The 19,052-nt window shown below is 40.6% G+C and overlaps 2 protein-coding genes across 2 annotated transcripts; both read right to left on the bottom strand.

Moving 5' to 3' along the window:
• Positions 1-633: 633 nt before the first annotated feature.
• Positions 634-7,517, bottom strand: dck (deoxycytidine kinase). Its single transcript, XM_054756201.1, has 7 exons — positions 7,135-7,517; positions 6,753-6,868; positions 5,940-6,133; positions 4,619-4,766; positions 2,946-3,061; positions 2,619-2,718; positions 634-1,505 (listed from the first exon to the last, which is right to left on the bottom strand). The coding sequence occupies exons 1-7, from the start codon at positions 7,223-7,225 to the stop codon at positions 1,479-1,481; spliced, it is 792 nt and encodes a 263-aa protein (XP_054612176.1). The 5' UTR covers positions 7,226-7,517; the 3' UTR covers positions 634-1,478.
• Positions 7,518-7,668: 151 nt separating this feature from the next.
• LOC129169637 (MOB kinase activator 1B) lies at positions 7,669-18,985 on the bottom strand. Its single transcript, XM_054756202.1, has 6 exons — positions 18,674-18,985; positions 16,351-16,517; positions 14,183-14,276; positions 13,913-14,046; positions 10,900-11,063; positions 7,669-10,823 (listed from the first exon to the last, which is right to left on the bottom strand). The coding sequence occupies exons 1-6, from the start codon at positions 18,685-18,687 to the stop codon at positions 10,746-10,748; spliced, it is 651 nt and encodes a 216-aa protein (XP_054612177.1). The 5' UTR covers positions 18,688-18,985; the 3' UTR covers positions 7,669-10,745.
• Positions 18,986-19,052: the final 67 nt, after the last annotated feature.

The raw sequence follows: 19,052 nt of genomic DNA on the forward strand, positions 1-19,052 counted from the left end.
TAGATTTATACACACACACACACGTACATACTGTATATATATATATGTATACTGTATATATTCCCTGTTGCTTTGTTTACTTTCCTCAATGTTCAAATATCTTCAGTGCCTTGAAATTAATATAATTTTGGAATTAAAAGGTACAATGTTCAAAATATATTTTTTAACCTTCATTAAAAAAAAGCTAGTGTAAAACACTTCTACACATAAATATCAAATGTGTTATATATATATATATATATATATATATATATATATATGTACATACTACTCATTGTAAAATATAGTTTTTTATTTTCTATAATTTTACGAGTAATATTTTTAAATGTATTTTTCAATATACATTATACTAGAATAATAATTTAAACGGAATGTTAAAAATATATTTTGAAGAGAGTACTTTTAATTCCAAAGTTATGTTAATTTCAAGGCACTGAAAATATGATAGTGTTAAAATACTTCAGCACATATGTTCAACTTCCAAGAACATTTGGACATTTAAAAGCAGCCATACGTGAGTCTTTAAAAACAAAATGATATAAAAGTTTTATTGTAAAATTTGTATCGTCTTCCATATTACATATACATTTTATGAGTAGCATTTTGTTTGACAATTTTTAAAACTGTATTTTAATGTTAATATTTAAAAAGAAAAGGTTACAGATATACAGTATTTTAGGATTTTTAGAGTAGTATTTTTATAATTAAAAAAATATCTATTTTATTTTGAATATTTAAAAATATATTTTATAATGATTTTCATGAGTAGAATTTTCATAATCAAAAAAATTTCTTTTCATTTTATTATTTAAAAAGGAAGGTTAAAGATACATTTTATGACTTATGAGTAGTCCATCCATCCATTTTCTATGCCGCTTCTCCTCTTTAGGGTCGCAGGGGCATGCTGGAGCCTATCCCAGCTGATTTCGGGCGACAGGCGGGGTACACCCTGGACTGGTCGCCAGCCAATCGCAGGGCACATAAGCAGTATTTTTTTATAATTAATTTTATTTTTTAATTTACATTTTAATATTTAAAAAGGAAGTTAAAAATGTATTTAATGAGTAGTATTTATATAATAATTATTATTATTATTATTTTTTACGATGAACATGTTTGATCCAGTAAGTCTATACATGATCAAAAGTGGTGAGATCTGATCTGAATCAAACATGTAACGCTTAAAAGCCTTGGCGGAGGTCTACCTCGTCTTTCTGGCCGCCACTTTGGAAAACATATTCAATTGTATTTTATCTTTAACTCATTCAAGTTTATTTCATTTTTCCAAGCCGTCGTCCCACAACCAGCATAACCTCTAAAACCACACTGAAGGGCTGTTGTTGTTGTTAAAAAGTACAAAAATGTCATTTCATTCAAGTAATAATAATAATTATAATAACAAAATTAAAACATCTCTGAAGAGATATGTCATTGTTTAAAAATGGGGAAAAGTGTTTTTCCCTCCTCTTCCGTGGGCCTCACAAGGTGCTCAGGAACTCTTTCACCTGGAACACAAAGGGGACAGTTTGGACTTTCACTTTGGACTCAAGAGTGGAACCAACACAAACAACACAAAGTGTTCCTACTGTACCACGCGCCCACACACACACGCACAAACTGACATGCAGTAAAATATGTGCACTTGTGTTTAGGCATCAACATGAAACTGTCTCTTCACGCCTCATTTAAGGGCACTGGGCGTGTGCACGTGAGCAAGTATCGCACGTCGGTCTCAGCGCTCGGGAAGCTTGCAGAACGAGGATGCAGCCGCTGCTCATTTTGTGTCAAAATAGCCACTACCGTCTTATTACCCCAATATTTCTCACAGAAAAGCCTAAAGATATGCCTCTGGAGTGTCATATTTTGCTTTTCCCCTTCACTTTTTGTTGTTGTGACGCTAGCACAGAAGGCTACTCGTGATTAAAAAGAGGAAAGAGTGTGACGATAACCATAGAACATGAACTATAATTTACCATGACAAAGGAATTGGGATTATTTTCTCTTGGAGAGAATTCATCAGTTCCAGCTATCATAAAACCCTTATTAACCATACAGACAAGATCTTAAAGTCACAATTTTAGCATTTCTATGGTCCTCAACACACTCTTTCAATTTTAATATGGAAAAGGGAAGGTTAAAATGTATTTTATAATCATTTTTATGAGTAGTATTTTTTTTTAAATAATCAATTTCATTTATTTTAATATTTTAAAAAAGTTAACAATATACTTTATAATGATTTTTAAGAGTAGTATTTTTTATGATGAATTTTATTTATTTTATTTTAATATTTAGAAAAGGTTAAAAATATATTTTATAATAATTTGTAAGAGTGGTATTTTTTTATAATTAACTTAATTAAGTTTTATTATATATATATATATATATATATATATATATATATATATATATATATATATATATATATATATATATATATACACACACAATATTCTCTGGTTGTCATCACCCTTTCCCTCCTTTTTACGCTGGGATAAGAAGTGACTCCCACATTTTGTTTGACTTTTGGGGCAGACTGATCCAGGAGGTGCGGGTTGAACTTCAAAGAAAGCCCCACTTTTGGGGCTTTGCTGTTGGTGGTGCGCCCACAAACTCACCTTCTCCAGCATGTCGGCACTCTTGCTCTTGTTGCCTTTGAACTCTTCCGTCACGTCCAGCGTCAGGACCGGCACGTCGTTGAGGTACTCAAAGTCCGTCCTGCACAGCAACCAGAGAGAAGGTCAATCACAATCACAGGCAGCCTTTCATAAACGGCACCATGGTGGCAGACGCAGGTCACATGGAATCCCTTCCATCCCTCCTTGGGCCTCCTTCATCAAAGGTGTTCTTTCTTTCCGCTCACGCGTGACCGGAGAGTGGGGATGGCGAAGCCTCCTGGCGTAGCGTAAACATGTCAGGTACGGGAAGGGATGAGGTATGCTCACTTTATGGTCTTGTGCTGCAGCCAGCTCTCGTGCTTGAAGTGGAGCTTGTCCAGATACTCCAGAGGGATGTCCTGCTCTTCCTCACGACCTCGCAGGTGCAGCCGCTCCAGACATTTCTACATGCAGGAGGACAACATCTTACTCCACTCCGTCTTGAGGAAAATCAACTTATCGATATAAAGCAGGGGTGTCCAATGTGTGGCCCGTGGCCATTTTTTTTTTTTTTTTTTAAATTGGGCCTCAACACATTCTAAAAAAATAATAATTTAATTTAATGGTTGAATTTATTTGAACATGCCTAGAAGTTTCAACAAATTAAACCATTAAATTCATTAAATTATTATTTTTAGAATAATTCATTTTACAAAATGATACAATAAATAAATATAAAACAGTAAAATGGAAAAGAGCGGTAATTTGGTGGCCAGTGGCCCTCAGCACATTCTAAAAATAAAAAATAAAATAAAATAAATAAATAAAATCAGAAAACAAAATAAAGCAGCTAAAAGGGTATAAGAGCATAAATTTGGTAGCCAGTGGTACATTTTTTTTTGTATTGGCCCGCTGTACATTCTGAAAAAATAAATAAAAATATCATTTTAAAAAACAATATAAGAAAAAAAAATAAAACAGCTAAATGGGAAAAAGAGCAATCATTTGGGGGTCTGTGTTATTATTATTTTTTTTAATCAAAAAACTAAATAAAGCAACAGCAAAATGGACAAAAGAGCAGTAATTTTGTGGCCCTTGGCATTTTTTTTATTGGCCCTGAGCACATTTTAAAAAAACTTAAAATTTATTTAATTTTCTTAAAAATCAGGAAAACAGCAAAAAAGAAAAATCTGTAGCAATTTTACAAGAATAAAGTCAAAAATTAAGATTAAAAAAAGTTAGTTTACAACTTTTTTAATCTTAATTGAAGCAAAGCAAGAAAAAAGACGGATATTTTTCTAAAGTTATAATATTATAAGACATTGTCATTTTTGGAAAATCTGATTGCAGAAAAAAGTGACAATGTGACGAGAATGAAGTCAAAATGTTATGGGAAGAAAATCGTAATTACGAGAAGTAAATTTATGAAAAGTACAAAAAAAAAAACGTCATTTAGTAGCATAAAGTTGAAATATTAAAGAAAAAATTGTAGTTTTTTTACAAGTCATAATATTACACATATTACATTAAACAAAACAAAAATAAAGATGGAACGTTTAGAAAATTAGGTTGGGGAAAAAGTTAAATTATGGGAATAATGTTGTAATATTATAGGAATAATGTAATATTGTGGGAATAATGTTGCAATATTATGGGAATAATGTTGTAATATTACAAGAAGAAATTGAAAAAGAAAGATGAAATATATGGGGGTGGAGGGGAAAAAGGGGAAAAAAAGGAGCAAAGAGTGAAGTTGATACTAATATGTCACCAATATGACAAAGCTGAAATGCACTTTGTGCCTGAAATGAATGAATGAAATGTATTTAACTTCTTAGCATACAGTATCTACATGTGTTGCTTTAGAAAATATTCAAGTCCTTTCATTTTTCACTATGTGGCCCTCGCTGGAAAAACGTGCGGACACCCCTGGTGTGTGTGTGTGTGTGTGTGTGTGTGTGTGTGTGTGTGTGTGTGGGGGGGGGGGGGGGGGGGGGGGGGGGTGCCTGAGACGTGCGTACCTCAGGTGGGGCTCGCAGGTAGACGATGCCATCCAGCTGGATGTGCTGGCCAAACTGGCTGTGCAGCCAGCCGTGCCAGTCCTGGTAGATGGACCACTCCGTCTCGTTCAGACACTCGCTCTCGTAGAGGGTGGCCGCAAAGATGTACCTGACGCACATGCAGGTCATAAATAGGGAAATATAAAAAGGAAAGCACTTTCACAAGCTCAAGTTGAGCATTTTCAACAATTTTCAAGCCTCCACGAGCACCCCGATGTACTTGTATAAGTGCAAATAACACGGCCAAAATATTAGAAACACCATTTCAATACAAAGGCGTCACTCATGACGTGGTTTGTCTCTTTCACTGGTCTCCTCTTACTTGTTTTAGTGTTTTTATCATGATTTCATTGTGTTATTATTGATCTATTTTTATTTTAAATGTATTGTTCTTGTTTGATTTCATATCTTTTATTGTCTTAATGCAAACGTATCGCTTTTATTATCATTTTGTGTTTATAAAATGTGCCATAGAAATAAAGTGGATTCGATATATTATTAAATTCCCTCTGAAGATAATTAAATATATTTGTAATACAATTAAATATATTTTTAATATATTTAATTATATTTTATATGTATTTAGCATATTTTTTTTAATTAATTATAAATGATCTGTAATTTTTTTTATCAATTATCTATTGAATTACATTAATTATGAAGTTTTTATATGTGTGTTTTATATATATTTTATATGTGTGAATATTGTATGGGAAGATTATAAATATTACGTATTTTGCGATAAAAACTTGTTATTCCACATTTTATACATAATTCTAGAATTTATTCTTAAGCTTTATGTATTAATTATAAATGCACCATTTTTTGTATGCGTGTATAATATATGGGAAGATTATATTATCAATTATTTTGGCGACAACAACATATTCTACATTTTACACGTAATGATATCATTTATTCTTGAATAATTATAAAACAAATGCAACTTTTTTGTGCATAATGTGTGTATTTTATATTGGAAGATGAGATCAGACAATATTTTTGCCACAAAAAGTTGCCTTTCTGCAAGCTTGCAGTGGAATGGATGATGCCTGACAGTCCCTGAATGCATCGTTTCTTGTTCTTTTAGGATTTACAGGATAGGGTGTTTCCTCATGTACTGGTCTGGGCTATTCACTCAACTGTACAGGGTAGCAGGCATCAGCTCCTTTTGTCTCCCCCCCAATCCCAGATTCTATTGTTAAGCTTTTTCTCCAAAATGCTTTACAGCTTTACAGATGCAGTTCTGGTGTCCACCCGCAAGGCGAGAGCTCTGGCGTACCTGTCGCTGTAGATGGAGCGCTCAAAGAACTGCACGGGATCCTCCGCCTCCCGTAGCTTCCCGTTGGCCGAGCGGATCTGGGCGCGCACGCGGCTGATGCAGGCGTAACTCTGGAAGGTGTACGCCCACCTCTCGGGCTTGTCGTACATCATCTTCAGCACGTTGCCGCCACACCTCTGGGACGACGTCAGTTCCTGACGGACAGAGCAAAGTTGATCGCAACCCTGACTCACGCAGAAACGGGCCACCAGGGGGCGCATTATTCAAGATTCAAGAGTTTTATTGTCATATGCACAGTAAAACAGGTAGTTATACTATGCAATGAAATGATTCTTCTAAACTGGAAGGAATACTACAGGTGCTATCACTAAACCAATCCATTTGTCAGTGTAGAATAGCAATAGCGCTGATAATCTACATGCTGGTTACAGTCACATGAAATCTCACTTAACAATATTAGGGCCAGCACTCTCTGCAGTTGAGAACATACAGTGTGCATCCCTGACCCACACTGTGAGGAAGTACGGCATATCAAGTATGAAAGCATGTAAGGGTCCTGTGTCCTGCAGTTGTGCAAAAGGGATGAGCACTTGGAATGTCCACAGACACCATCTGTGCCCCCACTGAGCATTAAGAGTGACCAGCGAGTGCAGAAATAAGAACAGATGGCAGCTGCACTCTAAATACAGATGAAGACCCTCTCAGTTATGTGTAGATGGATGCAAGGATCGTGTTGCTCCGACAGGAGGTAGGAAATCAGCACGTTTGCAAACGGAAAAGCACCATATTAAAATGTACCGTGTCTAAAAATACCTCATAGTCGCTGCCGCTTGTTTGCACGTTGCACCACCTGGCGATGGGCTCCGGTACCACCTCCCAGTCCGAGCACTCCTGAGCAAGAAGGCGTACAAATGTCGACTTACCGGCAGCTGGACACAAGAATAAACGACAGCTTAAATGCAACAAAGACTGCTGACACATCCACGTTAGCACACACACGCTGTCAGGTTAGCTAGCTTGTACGCTACACGTACACTTGGCGCGACACGTTCATTAACACTGATAAGAGGCAGCAATGCAATTAAAGTCACCACAAAAATATAACACACGAGTTATATTTTAAATTAGATAGCAGTTTAATTTGTGTTATTGTTGTACAAACTAAAGCTAGGTTAGCTACACAGGCTCCACTCACCGATATTCCCCTCGATTGAGATCCGCTTTATCCTCTTCTCCATGGAGTCGTTCATTTGATCAGAGCGAGGCCTCTTTGGGGTAAAAGACATTTTGTAAATGAATAAACTGTCTCTTGTAGGACTAAACTGAGGCGGGATGTGAAAGTGGCGCCAGACGAACAAAATCTTGTTGTTGTTGTTGCTGCTGCTGCTGCTGCCGCTCAAAGTTAGGCGGCAACACACACCACCAACCAGGAAGTGGTGCACTGCGTCAGAGATCCTCTATTGGGAACACAGTTTAGAAGCGTAACATGCAACGGAGAACTAGTTCTTCTAAAGCGGTATAATTTACCACGACGCTATGTTTTGTTAAAATTGCGGTTATTTTGTTTTAGATCTCCTTAACCGTTTGAGACACACCTCCATTCGAGAACATCTCCGATTACGTCACTTCCGCACAGGAAGCAGCTGCTGGCGCCCCTACGACGCGTTGTTTGCACTGATCTGTGGTTGTTTGAGTATTTTAAGATTCACGCAGAGATCGTTACACACGCTTCAAAGAGTCAACACCACCTTTATTTGCCTTTGTAAACAGCAGAATTCGATTCAGCAGCATTGAAACATCCATACCGAGCCAATATGTACACATATTTCCTCAATGAATACAGCTAAAGAAGAGAAAAACGAAACTAGGCAACAGGCTAGGCTGGGGGCATTCCAGGAGGAGATGCTTCCGGGTTGTTTTTAAATAAAATTGTATGGTGTGTGACAACATTCATTATCATTAGATAAAAAGAGGGGGAAAACACTCAACAACTTAAGCAGAGGAACACAATTATAATATCCAAACGGGGGATGGGAAAGCTGCCTCCAAAGGAAAAAAAGGACAAAGCATCCTTGTAACAACTCCATGCTCATTGAAATGAAGGACTATTAGCGCCACACAATGAAGAAAAAAATAGCACAATTACAAGAATGTGTTTATTCTTGTAGTATAAGGTATCTGTTTGGTGTGGCCCTAATATTCCTTCTTACAGCTCAGTATTTACATGTTGTGCATTGAAGTATTCCGCCTAAAAAAGTCATACAGTAACTGATTATTTTAAACCAACCAAACCTAAAGCAAAGCCGTTCTTTGTGAATAAACACCTGAATATTCGCGAAATAAGCAGAAATCATGACTATACTGTATATACAGGTGCATCTCAATAAATGAAAATATGGAGCAAAGGTTTTAGCACTTATTTTGCTGATTAGAGCACCAACCAGTGGTTTGCAATATTGAACTTTTCCACAAGTTTTCTAAAATAAGAGTAATCCCTCGCAATATCACGGTTCCTATTATTATAGTATACAGTACAGTATTAGGTTTACTACATTTGGTAATATGAGTGTTAAAGTGATTATGCGGCGTTATTTCACATCTAAGGGGCACTAATAATGTTAAATAACACGTATTTAGAAGGTTTTAAACAGGTTTTCTATGCTCCAGGTACAAAAATATTCCATTTGTGGGCGACGATGTGTGGGTTTGTCTGGCCTTGGCTGTGTGGTGGGTGGGTGTGTGTGCTTGGGGTGCTTGGACGCTGCCTGCTCATGGCGGACTGGGCTCACCAGTGGGTGAATAGTAAATAATCTCTGCCTCTCAGTCAGTCAGTAAACATATCAATATTAATTATATTTATTCCAAAGTTTTTAAAAAATAATTTACATTTTTGTAATTAATTTTGTTTTTTTCCAATTTAATACATTTTATTTTTATTCTACCTATTTTACGTATGTCATATGTATTTTTTCTTTTCTCTCTTTAACACAGCATCATATCTTATTAATAGTTTTTGTCGTATAGACCACTCATTCAGTGACACCCCCCCAACCAACATTGCACAACCCTCCCTTCCTCTTGTAGAAAATTGTTACTTGTGCTTTGTTTTGTGTTGTGTTGTATAACCCCCTCACGTATACGTTCATCACTGCCATAAAATCCATTCATTAACACTGATTCATACATCACAGAAATTCATTTATCACGGTCGGGTCTGGAACCAGTTAACAGCGATAAAAGAGGGATTACTGTGTTGTGTTGTATAACCCCCTCACGTATACGTTCATCACTGCCATAAAATCCATTCATTAACACTCATTCATACAGCACAGAAATTCATTTATCACGGTCGGGTCTGGAACCAGTTAACAGTGATAAAAGAGGGATTACTATGTTAACTTGATGAATTTGGGTTTTTTTCAGCTGTAAGCTATAAACACCAAAATGATATATAAAAAACATTCTTGAAATCATTCACTGTGTGTGTAGTGACTTTCAAAGATATTCTAATTTATTGAGCTGCACCTTTTAGTGTGTCAATTATTATTGCATAGTAAAGTACACTTTAGAGGGCGGGAGATGTACATGTGGCTGTTGAAAGCAACTCGGGGGGGGGGGCCTTAAAAAAAATCGAATTAAATATCTTGGTTGTGCCTCAAGTTCAGCGCAGGCTAACATTCATTTCTGGGGGGAATGCGGGGGAGAGAGGAAAAGAAACACAAAGCAGGGCCTATGCAGAGCAGACACTCAGGCAAGAGGTCAGGAGAACTGTTCAAAGTGCTCGATGGTCAACTCAACTGCTGCGGCAATTATCAACCTTATATACTGTACACTATTGCAGCTAATGTAGATGTGTCAATGCTTCAACGCGCAGAGCTGCAGGTGCTTGTCCCGGTACTTGTGTTTTCCCGTTTAGCTCGTGTTTGCTTCCTGCGGCCTAAAATACACACCAGTGCGGTAAAATGTGTGCGTTTGCGTGCTTCATCGGCTCCATCTGTGCAGAAGGCAGCTACCAAGTGGCCGTACGGACGCACTGACGATCGCATTCGAAGCTGGTTTCTTTATATCCGCTTTGATGCGTCAACATTCATTTCACGAGGGCACGTCCGAGCAAATGAGCAAGCTACTTTTGGGGGAAAAATGTGCGTCTGTTTATAATTCAGAACTGGTGGACACACAAGAGAATAACTATGCTAAAAAAATAACATGGCGCAACTTCCTGCACAGGCAAAGAACTCCTTAAGAATGAAAAGTAGTTTGAATTCAATCCAGAGGGCAAGAAATTGGAGACGAGGTGTAAATTTCAGGTGTCAATCAAGTCGTATGGCCTTCTTACAGTTCTCTCTGTGGATGCCGGGCCAAAGCGAGCCAGGCCAGGCACTTAGGATGCGGTTCTAGCAAGCAGCAAACTAGTCGGCTGCTCTCGGAATGGCTTCGAGGATGCCGTCCCCCCCCCTTAAGAAAAACGAAACACCTTAACACAATATTATTGTTGTCATCTGCGAGAATGCTTCTTGTTGGAGAGCTAATGTGAATATTCAAGATGGATCGCTGCCTCAGAAACACGTTTTTTTTTGTTCACTTGACTCCCTGAAGTGATGAAGCCCCCGGTGCGTCAAACCCATCTTGACCCGTTTCGGCGTCCCAGGCCTCATTAAAAACATTTCCCCAAATGGAAATATAGTTTATACTGCATACATACAGCCGAGGGAGAGGAGGAGGCGGAGGGGGGAGGAGGAGGGGAGGGAGGGGAGGAGTGTCTGTGCAAAACTAGAAGACCGTTAAAAGAAGGAGGATCGTGGTCGTTTATCTGTCCTTGGTGGTCAGCTTCTCGATCAGCTCCTGAAGCGGTGCCAGCTCTTTCCTGTCGATGAGGTTGAACTCCTACAAAAGACGCCGCATGGGTCACACGCACGCACGCACAAAGACAGTATCATCACGTCTTTGTGTGTCCCTCTACCTGGACGAAGAAGATGAAGTGTTTGAAGGACGTGTTGAGGTGGGCCTCCTCCTGCAGCTGCATGACAGAGTCAAAGTGCTGGTGGTAAATGTGAGCGTAGACGCGGAAAAGGCGCTTCAGGATGGTCTTGGCCACTGACATGAAGTTGCGCTTGAAGGGGACGCCTGGGAACGCAGGAGAGGACGACAGTGAGCGACCGTCATTCCAAAGCACCCCCTGAAAGTTTTCATTTTCAGTGCATACGCAATGTACACAGTAGCAGGGGAGTCACGAGACGCCCAACCCCATGACGATGCACGAGAATGACGAGATGAGATTGCAACATTAATTTGAAGAAAAGTACAATGAAAAAATATGACTGGACAAACATCCATCCATCCATCCATCTTCTATGCCGCTTTTCCTCAGACTTTTTTATTTAACTGAGTCCCAAAACAATGCAGGTGTGTTTTGAATTTGAAAAATTGTCCCACATATTGATAGATCAAAGATATTACTGGCAACACTATTATGTTTTTATTGGTTATTAGTAACAACATTTTAGCATTTTCTAGCTACATTATGCCGTTCTGCTCTATTTTCCACTCTGGCTGGGTTTTTGTTAATTTTATTTCTGCAGCGAGCCACGTTCCAGAAACGGCCCCTGCGCCACACTTTGGAGACCCATGCGTGTTTTGCCAGGAAGGCGTGGTGCAGCAAAGCGACGGAGGATTGTGTGCAAACTCTACTTTCTTGACTCTGTTGGTCAAGAGCTGGGTTGCATTATAGAGTTTTCCTTATTTTTCATAACAGATTTCAGATGTGCATTGCACGGCCTTACGGAGGTGGAAGTCACTCCCGTGTGCCTGCTCGGCAGATTCTTCACCTTTGTTGATGGCTTGTGTTTCCCTACTGAATAAATGCATGACGAAAGAAACACTTAAATGCGCACCCTTAAGTTAAGCATAGCGACCATGCATGTTGCTAAATTGTAAACACGGATCTCTTCTATGTATGAGGGGGGGTATGAAACGGAACCGGTGATCGTGGGTGCTTGAAAGTTGGCACAATGATTCGTTCGCCTGCCTGTGCCCGTGTTGCGTAGCAATGCATGCTAGGAGGCCGGTAAAATAGTATTTTTTAAATTCTATATTTTAGCGTTCTTTCTAAGATGACACCGTGAGCCAGTATTGTTGTATTGAGTAATGACCTCCTGCGATTTCCGATGGGTTGACAAGCTCGTCATGTGTTCCCTTGTAGCTCGTGATTGGCTCCTGCCAAAGAAAGACTTACCGTTTCCTCACTGATTGGCGAGCGGCACAGTATTTAAACGATTAGTAGTAGTTCTTAAGTATAGGAGAAGTCACGAGATTAAAACATGGCCAGAAATTAGCCATACTGCTGCATGCAGGGTTCAAAGTCTAAGAAAAAAGTACGGGTTTATACACCGGAAATTACAGTAAAAAGTTTGCCGAAAAGTGTGGCTAAATGAAATTAACAAATGAATGGGCAACACGGAGAGCAGAAGTGGATCCTCACAGACAGGCTGCAGCACGATTTCGGGGGAAGTGCAAACACTCAGTGACTAAAACGCGTCGTCTCACGCGCTCATGCCAAACGATGTGTCAAGCGTTCGGCTGGGGTTATGAAACACCCATGTTGTTGCAAAAACAGCTGTGCCGCACGTCATATTGGCTGCTGAGTGAAAAGTCCAGAGCAGCTTTCCTGGCTTCAGCATTAAGAGATAGGTCTTTCCTGGCCATCAGTTTTAAGGTACTGCCGGCCACAAAGTGAACCGCAAAGCACGGGAACAACTTCATGCTTTGAGGAACACAACATTTGTTTGAGCTGGCTGCCACCCAGAGCTTTACTGGGCCTCCACCCGAATCTACAAGCCTCAGCTAGTTTGGACTGGAGTTTGGGACCTGTATTAGTTGAAGTCCTTTCGCTGGGAAGTTGGGCCATCAGAACCGCGTTGCATACTTTGCACTTTATTTTGTTCTTACACAGATGTTGGTCTCACATAGAAATGTGCAGCTTTCCAAATTGTATCGCTGATGTTGATAGTAGGACATGTTACAGTAGTTGACGGTTGGTCATGATTATTTTAATGATGCACTTTTTCTCCCACTTGTGTTTCCTATTATAGTATGTGTCTTATTTCGTGTTTATTTGTGAACACGCAACCAGTGGCATCACAGTAAGAAGCATAAAGTCATGAGTTTGACATTAGCTTGAGGGGAGAGCTGCAGCCTATAACGGTATTGGTAATGATGTGCTCAACAATATCGGTATATCGGCTGTCTGTAAAAAAGCCAATATGGAGCATCTCTGATAATGAACATACTGTCAAGTCAATAACAAACAAAACTGAGCAATAATATTTGTAAAGACTCGCCACTTTGTGCTTCAAATTTTGCAGTTTCACTGTCATGGTTTTTCAAAAATATATGAATAAATGGTGCTGTTTTGTGGCTGAATACGGCCTATTATTAGTCCAAAAAAGTACTTTTTTTGTCTGAATTAAGCATTTTCAAGCCTAACAATGGCTAAATGAACTAAAATACAAATATAAGGCATCCAAAAGACTCATTCAAAGAAGTTGATCATGGCTTGGTCACCAGGCGTCAGACACACAAGCACCAGACTTGATCGCCAGAACAACAGGCTTTTATTGCAGGTTTGAATGATCTCACAACAGGCACAATAATCCCAAAAAAATTTCTAATAAAAACACGTGCTACTTTTGCAGCCGTTACCCACGTGAAGCTGAAACCCAACTCTGAACCTCCGACGTCACTTCCTCTCTCTTTCAGGTCCTCATGGGAACACATTTATAGTCACACACACAAGCCTTATTTATGTCTTAAATTGGTTAATTACTTTATTATGTCTACTATATTGGGTAATAGGAGTGCAAAGGTGACTATAGGGGTGCTATTTCATGTCTAGAGGTCTGTAATAATGTTAAAAACGGTCGTAAACAGGTTTTCTATGCTTTAACTTAGAGTGTATTTTAAAAACAGCAACATACCAATCTTGGAGGGGAAGAGTGTCTCGTCATCGAGCTGGTCTTGCACCCAAGTCATCAGGTAATCGATATACTTGGGGGCGGAGCATTTGATCGGCTTCTTGATGTTGGTTCCGTCGGCCCAGTGATACTCGTACCTGCACAGGGATGATTGATGAATTGCTAAAGCATTTTCTGTCCACAGACGAACTTAAGAACTGAACATCTGGAGTTTGTGGACACGTTGGGGGTCATCAGAAGACGAATGACATCCAACTGCTCAAAAGGACGTACTTTGGCCCGGCAGACATGACGGGGCAGCTCTCCTCCGTGCAGAAGTCTGTGATGGTCCCGTACAGCATGTTGATCTGGTTGAAGAAGTCCACAGCTGCAAATGCAAAAAAAAAAACAAATCCCATCACGCTCATATACTAGTGATTCCCATACATTCATTCATTCGTTTGTGGCCCGCCACTAATTCATTTTCACTGCCACAGATCAATATGGTGCTACCTATTGCTGGGTTTCACGTGTCACATCCGGTTGTTGTCAGCCCCGCCTCAAAGAGATGGGGGGCAAAACAAGCGTATTCGGAACTCGAAGACGCGTCACATCAGAGCAAAAATACTGCATAGATACGCCGTTCTGGCATGTGGAAATCGTTCAAATATGTCTCTGGGAAAACGCTATTACTAAGATAGTCCATCATAACGGGAAGAAAGTTCAGAAAACACAGAGACGCCACCTTTTCCAGCATGGATTGGAGGAGAGTAAACCGGTTGACAGTGAGCAACAAGAAGCACAATTTATACTAAAAAACAAAGTTCAAACATGGTTGGAAATTGAAAATGTGAAATGCAGCCACCTGGAAGAATGTCCAGCGATGCTTCACAGAAGGCTCGCAAGTGAGACTTGCTAGCTAGCTTCTACCAGCCTGGAATTAGTGCATAAAATCTGTCTGAAAATTGGTTATGGAGCTCAAACAGTGCAGGGAAACGTAAAGGACATATAGAAGAATGCATTGATGCACACCCATTGGGGGTAAGAAAATGTTATTACAAAGGATTATTTTCTGACGCCAAGATAAGCTTTCACTTCTTTTCCATGGTCTTGTTTTCAACCATTTTATGTCTTCATGCATCACACCATGTACACTAACACAACTGGAGCAAATTGGGCTGCAGTGGGGAAGGTCGTCCAGAAATCAGAGGGTTTGGTTGTTCGATCCCCGCTCCCTCCACCCAGTTACTGTCGTTGTGTCCCTGGGCAAGACACCTCACCCACCTTGCTTCCAGTGCTGCCCACACTGGTGTATGAATGTGAATGAATGTTGGGTGGGAGTCAGAGAGGCCGTAGACGTGGACTGGGAGCCATGTTTCCGTCAGACTACTCCAGGGCAGCTGTGGATACATATGTAGATGACCACCACCAGTGTGTGATTGAGGAGTGCATGAATTGTGAAGTGCTTTGGTTGCCTTGAAAAATGCTATAAAAAAATCTAATCCATGAAATCATTTCAACGACATGCACCGTTATTCACTTTAATCTCCAAACATACTGCATGTTTATGTGGCCATAGCTTATGCTTGCCTCCCCGTCTACTCACTGGAACTGCCTCCTGTTCAGGTGGTTGAAACCCAACAACTAAAGAATTCTCAATTTTTATGTACGTTTATGCTGAAACCAGTATTTTGCCACGGCTATAAAGAAGCCTGCAAAACCAATGGATCACTGTGAGAGCGAGCTGACGTATGCACGGAAAGCTGTCAGAGGTTGTAATTAAGCTTCTCTTATAGTGGTTTGAAAACATCTGCGTGGATGTTGCAGACACAATAAAAGGCAGGCTAACACGTGTCATTCAGAGTTCCTCACTGACAAAACACACTCCTTCAAAAATAAAGTCACTTCCTGTTTCCTGTAGAGGAACTCTGTCACAATGTCCAACGTGAAAACTGCCGGCAGGACAAATATGTTGTTTAAAAAAAAAAAAAAGGAAGATGATTGAGCTCTTTTCATCTACCCAGTAGCTATGATGACACGCCAATGGAGCTTCAAATTAAAACCCTCAAGAGGCCAGCTGCCACAGCTCAGACCCAACTGGGCCTCTAGCGTGAGACGAAAAATAAAAGCGTCCAAGACAATTGCGTGCGTTTAATATTCACAGTGTCTTTTCCCAGCACGAATGCTGGTGGACTTTGAGGGAATGCCAAGAGCTTTCAACCCTGATGGTTGACCGTCCTCTCACAGTCTTGTTGGGGAGTAACTAACACTGGAGCTGCTTGGACACAACATACTCAAGCCTCCTTCCACCAAGTAGCACTGTTTGGAACAAATGTTTATTGCCTTTACATTTAACTTTAATGCCTATATTTTTTAAACGTGTGATTTCACCAGTAATCAACGGCAAAAGGTGCTGCAAAGAAAGCATGGCGGTGGGGGGAAAAGTCAATTTTGGGTCTTACTGTTGACTGCGACCCACTCGTTCAGGTCCTCGCCATCAGGTAGCATGACGGCCATGCGCAGGTTCCCGCTTCCCAGTGTGGCCTCTGCATGTTTCAACAGCTCGTACTGATGAGAGCCCTCCGGGATGTTCTTCTTGGGCTTGAACGTCTTTGAGGCGCGACTTCCGCTGCAACCCAGAGAAGAAAAGTGTGATAAACAAAGCAGGTAGGTCAGGCACCCTGCTAACAATACGTGTTCATAAAGATTTTTTTTCCTCGCTAAAGAATATGCTGACAAAAGAGTTGTGCGGGGCGGCTTTGGCAGAGCGGAACGAGGGGTCGAGAACAGAGCGTCTCTGTGTCTCTAATGAGGCCACTCGGAGAGGCCCGGTGTTCAATCTCTGTCACGGCCCCGTTTAACAACAACTCCTGTGAGTCACCACAGCAGGAAGGAACACGCTCAATTTGGAGGACAGATTGGAAAAGTTCTGCGCTCTCAGTGCAGCTACTGGCTTTACACGGTGTGTGTGGACAGGAAGAGTTGTTATAAATATAATTATGTCACTTCCGAAGGATCATTTTGCGTGTAAATACGACAAAACCCATGCCTATGACGAACAAGGTTTTCAATGGACAGTACCATACAATACAGGGTGGGTCTCAGAGCACCAGCCAAGCCTGTCTCTCAACACCAGTCGAGGCAGACGGCAGCCCGACCATCCAGGCTGCTTCTGTTTCATCTAAGGGGTGTGCGCACTCCTAATTTTGCTGTGATGTGCTGTTACCTAAACAAAATAAACGGCAGGCCGCAGTGTGGCCTAGTAGTTAGCACTCAGCCTCACAGTCAAGAGAGCCGGGTTCAAATCTTCTTTGCAAGTTCTCCGGGTACGTTTGGCCCCGTAAGCCTACAAGGGTAAACGTGCAGCAACATCCAAATGATCCAAAACCAAAAACAAACAAACACAACAGGAAAATGATGCAAATGGCCAGAACACACACACAAAGCCCAAAAAAACAACTAGGAAAAAAGCTGCGAGTTCATGGACCAAAAAGGGATGATATCCGGACCAAAAAGGGATGATATCCGTCTTTAAAGACGCAAGCTTCCGGGATGCCCAGAAGAAGGTTGGTAGAATAATAAGGAGGGGTGTCACGAGACACCCAACTCACAAGACAAGGCGATGCGCGAGACTGGGTCCACGAGAACGAGACACGATTTTAACATTGTGTACAATGAAGAAATATAGCTGGACAAACTTAAATAAACTATGTCACAATGCAATGCAGGCGCATTTTGAAACGTCCCACAAATTATATTATTGTCAACATCTTTGGAGCCCAAATAAACCACTAATGTTATGACAATATATAATAATATATCATCATAATGCAATATTTTCTTTAATATGTCATCCATTGCCGTTTGTGACATGTACTTTCTCACAGGCAATTCGTGCTGTCTAACATTTGTAGCATTTCCTGAAATGCTGGCTTTTCAACTGTATTAAAGAGCATCATTCCTTTTGCGATTTGCAATTTGGTGCTGTTCGGTTTGTATTTACATTGTAAACCAAATGTCTCAGGCCCTGTCCACACAGGAACGTTCCTGAGATTTTATTTGGGTGAGATCTTGTTCCATTCCTAATGGTATATAGTACGTTTACTTTACGTCTTTGTTAAACACTTGGCTGTAATATGATACAGTATTATAGAGCCACCAACTTTCACGGTTCACTTCTGCTTTCTCACGTGAACGTGCAGCATTTCTCTCATGCAGTTGTCTCTGGGGGGGGGTTGTGGATTTTTCGATCGTCGGTCAACGTAAATATGTGTCTCTCGTAGTTAATTTTAGCAACTTTTCTTTCTTTACGCCACAATTATTCATCCGCGTCTCCACCAGAGTTCCTGCTAAGTATATTCCTCACCCAATAATTACCGTCCACACCCAGAGAGAGAAAGAGACAAACAGCATGCCGCTTAAAGACTTCTGCTCCCTGCAAGTACCACAACGGCACACCAGCAACTATCCGAGACACACCACCAATACTTCCGTAAAACGCAAATGCAGCTTCAACGTTCCGCGTATGTGTCACCGACACATCGTGGCGACTGCTAAATGACAGTTATTACACGGGGAGGACACGAATGTGTGGATATTCACCAAAGATGAGGGGGAAAAGTAAACGTCAGATCATCAGGCAGTCCGGGAAGTAGACTTAGCCCGTAAAAATGCTATCGCTAGCACAGATGTGCTATAGTACACAGTGCTAAGTATGCAAATCACATAAGACAGCGACGGCTACGAGAATAAACACTGAACGCAAAATCAAAGGCTTAAACTTACAAAAGAAAGCTCATGTTTCCTCAGGCGGTGGAAACTGTTCTTCTCCCTCAGCAAATAATGAGCAGACTAGAAGGAGGTGGAGGAGGAGGAGGGCTTGTTTGTGCAAGTCTCACAAGTCCCCGTCGCGACTTCTCGCCCTTTCTCGCGGTTCTCTCTCGGCGAATAATCCCACGTGATGGATATAAATGGAGGCGTTATGTGATCGCACAAAAGAGATGAAATGAAACGCTTTGACTTGACAAACAGCTGCTGATCGTCTAATGTGTTCACTGTAAGCGGCAGCAGCCTCCTACCAGGATGACGCCAAAGGCTTTGACTTCTTCATGGGACGTCCAAAAACTGACCGGTGGTATTGCTCTCCTGTGCTGCCACCTGGTGG

This window comes from Dunckerocampus dactyliophorus, chromosome 17 (assembly GCF_027744805.1).
Source record: "Dunckerocampus dactyliophorus isolate RoL2022-P2 chromosome 17, RoL_Ddac_1.1, whole genome shotgun sequence".
NCBI lineage: Eukaryota > Metazoa > Chordata > Actinopteri > Syngnathiformes > Syngnathidae > Dunckerocampus > Dunckerocampus dactyliophorus.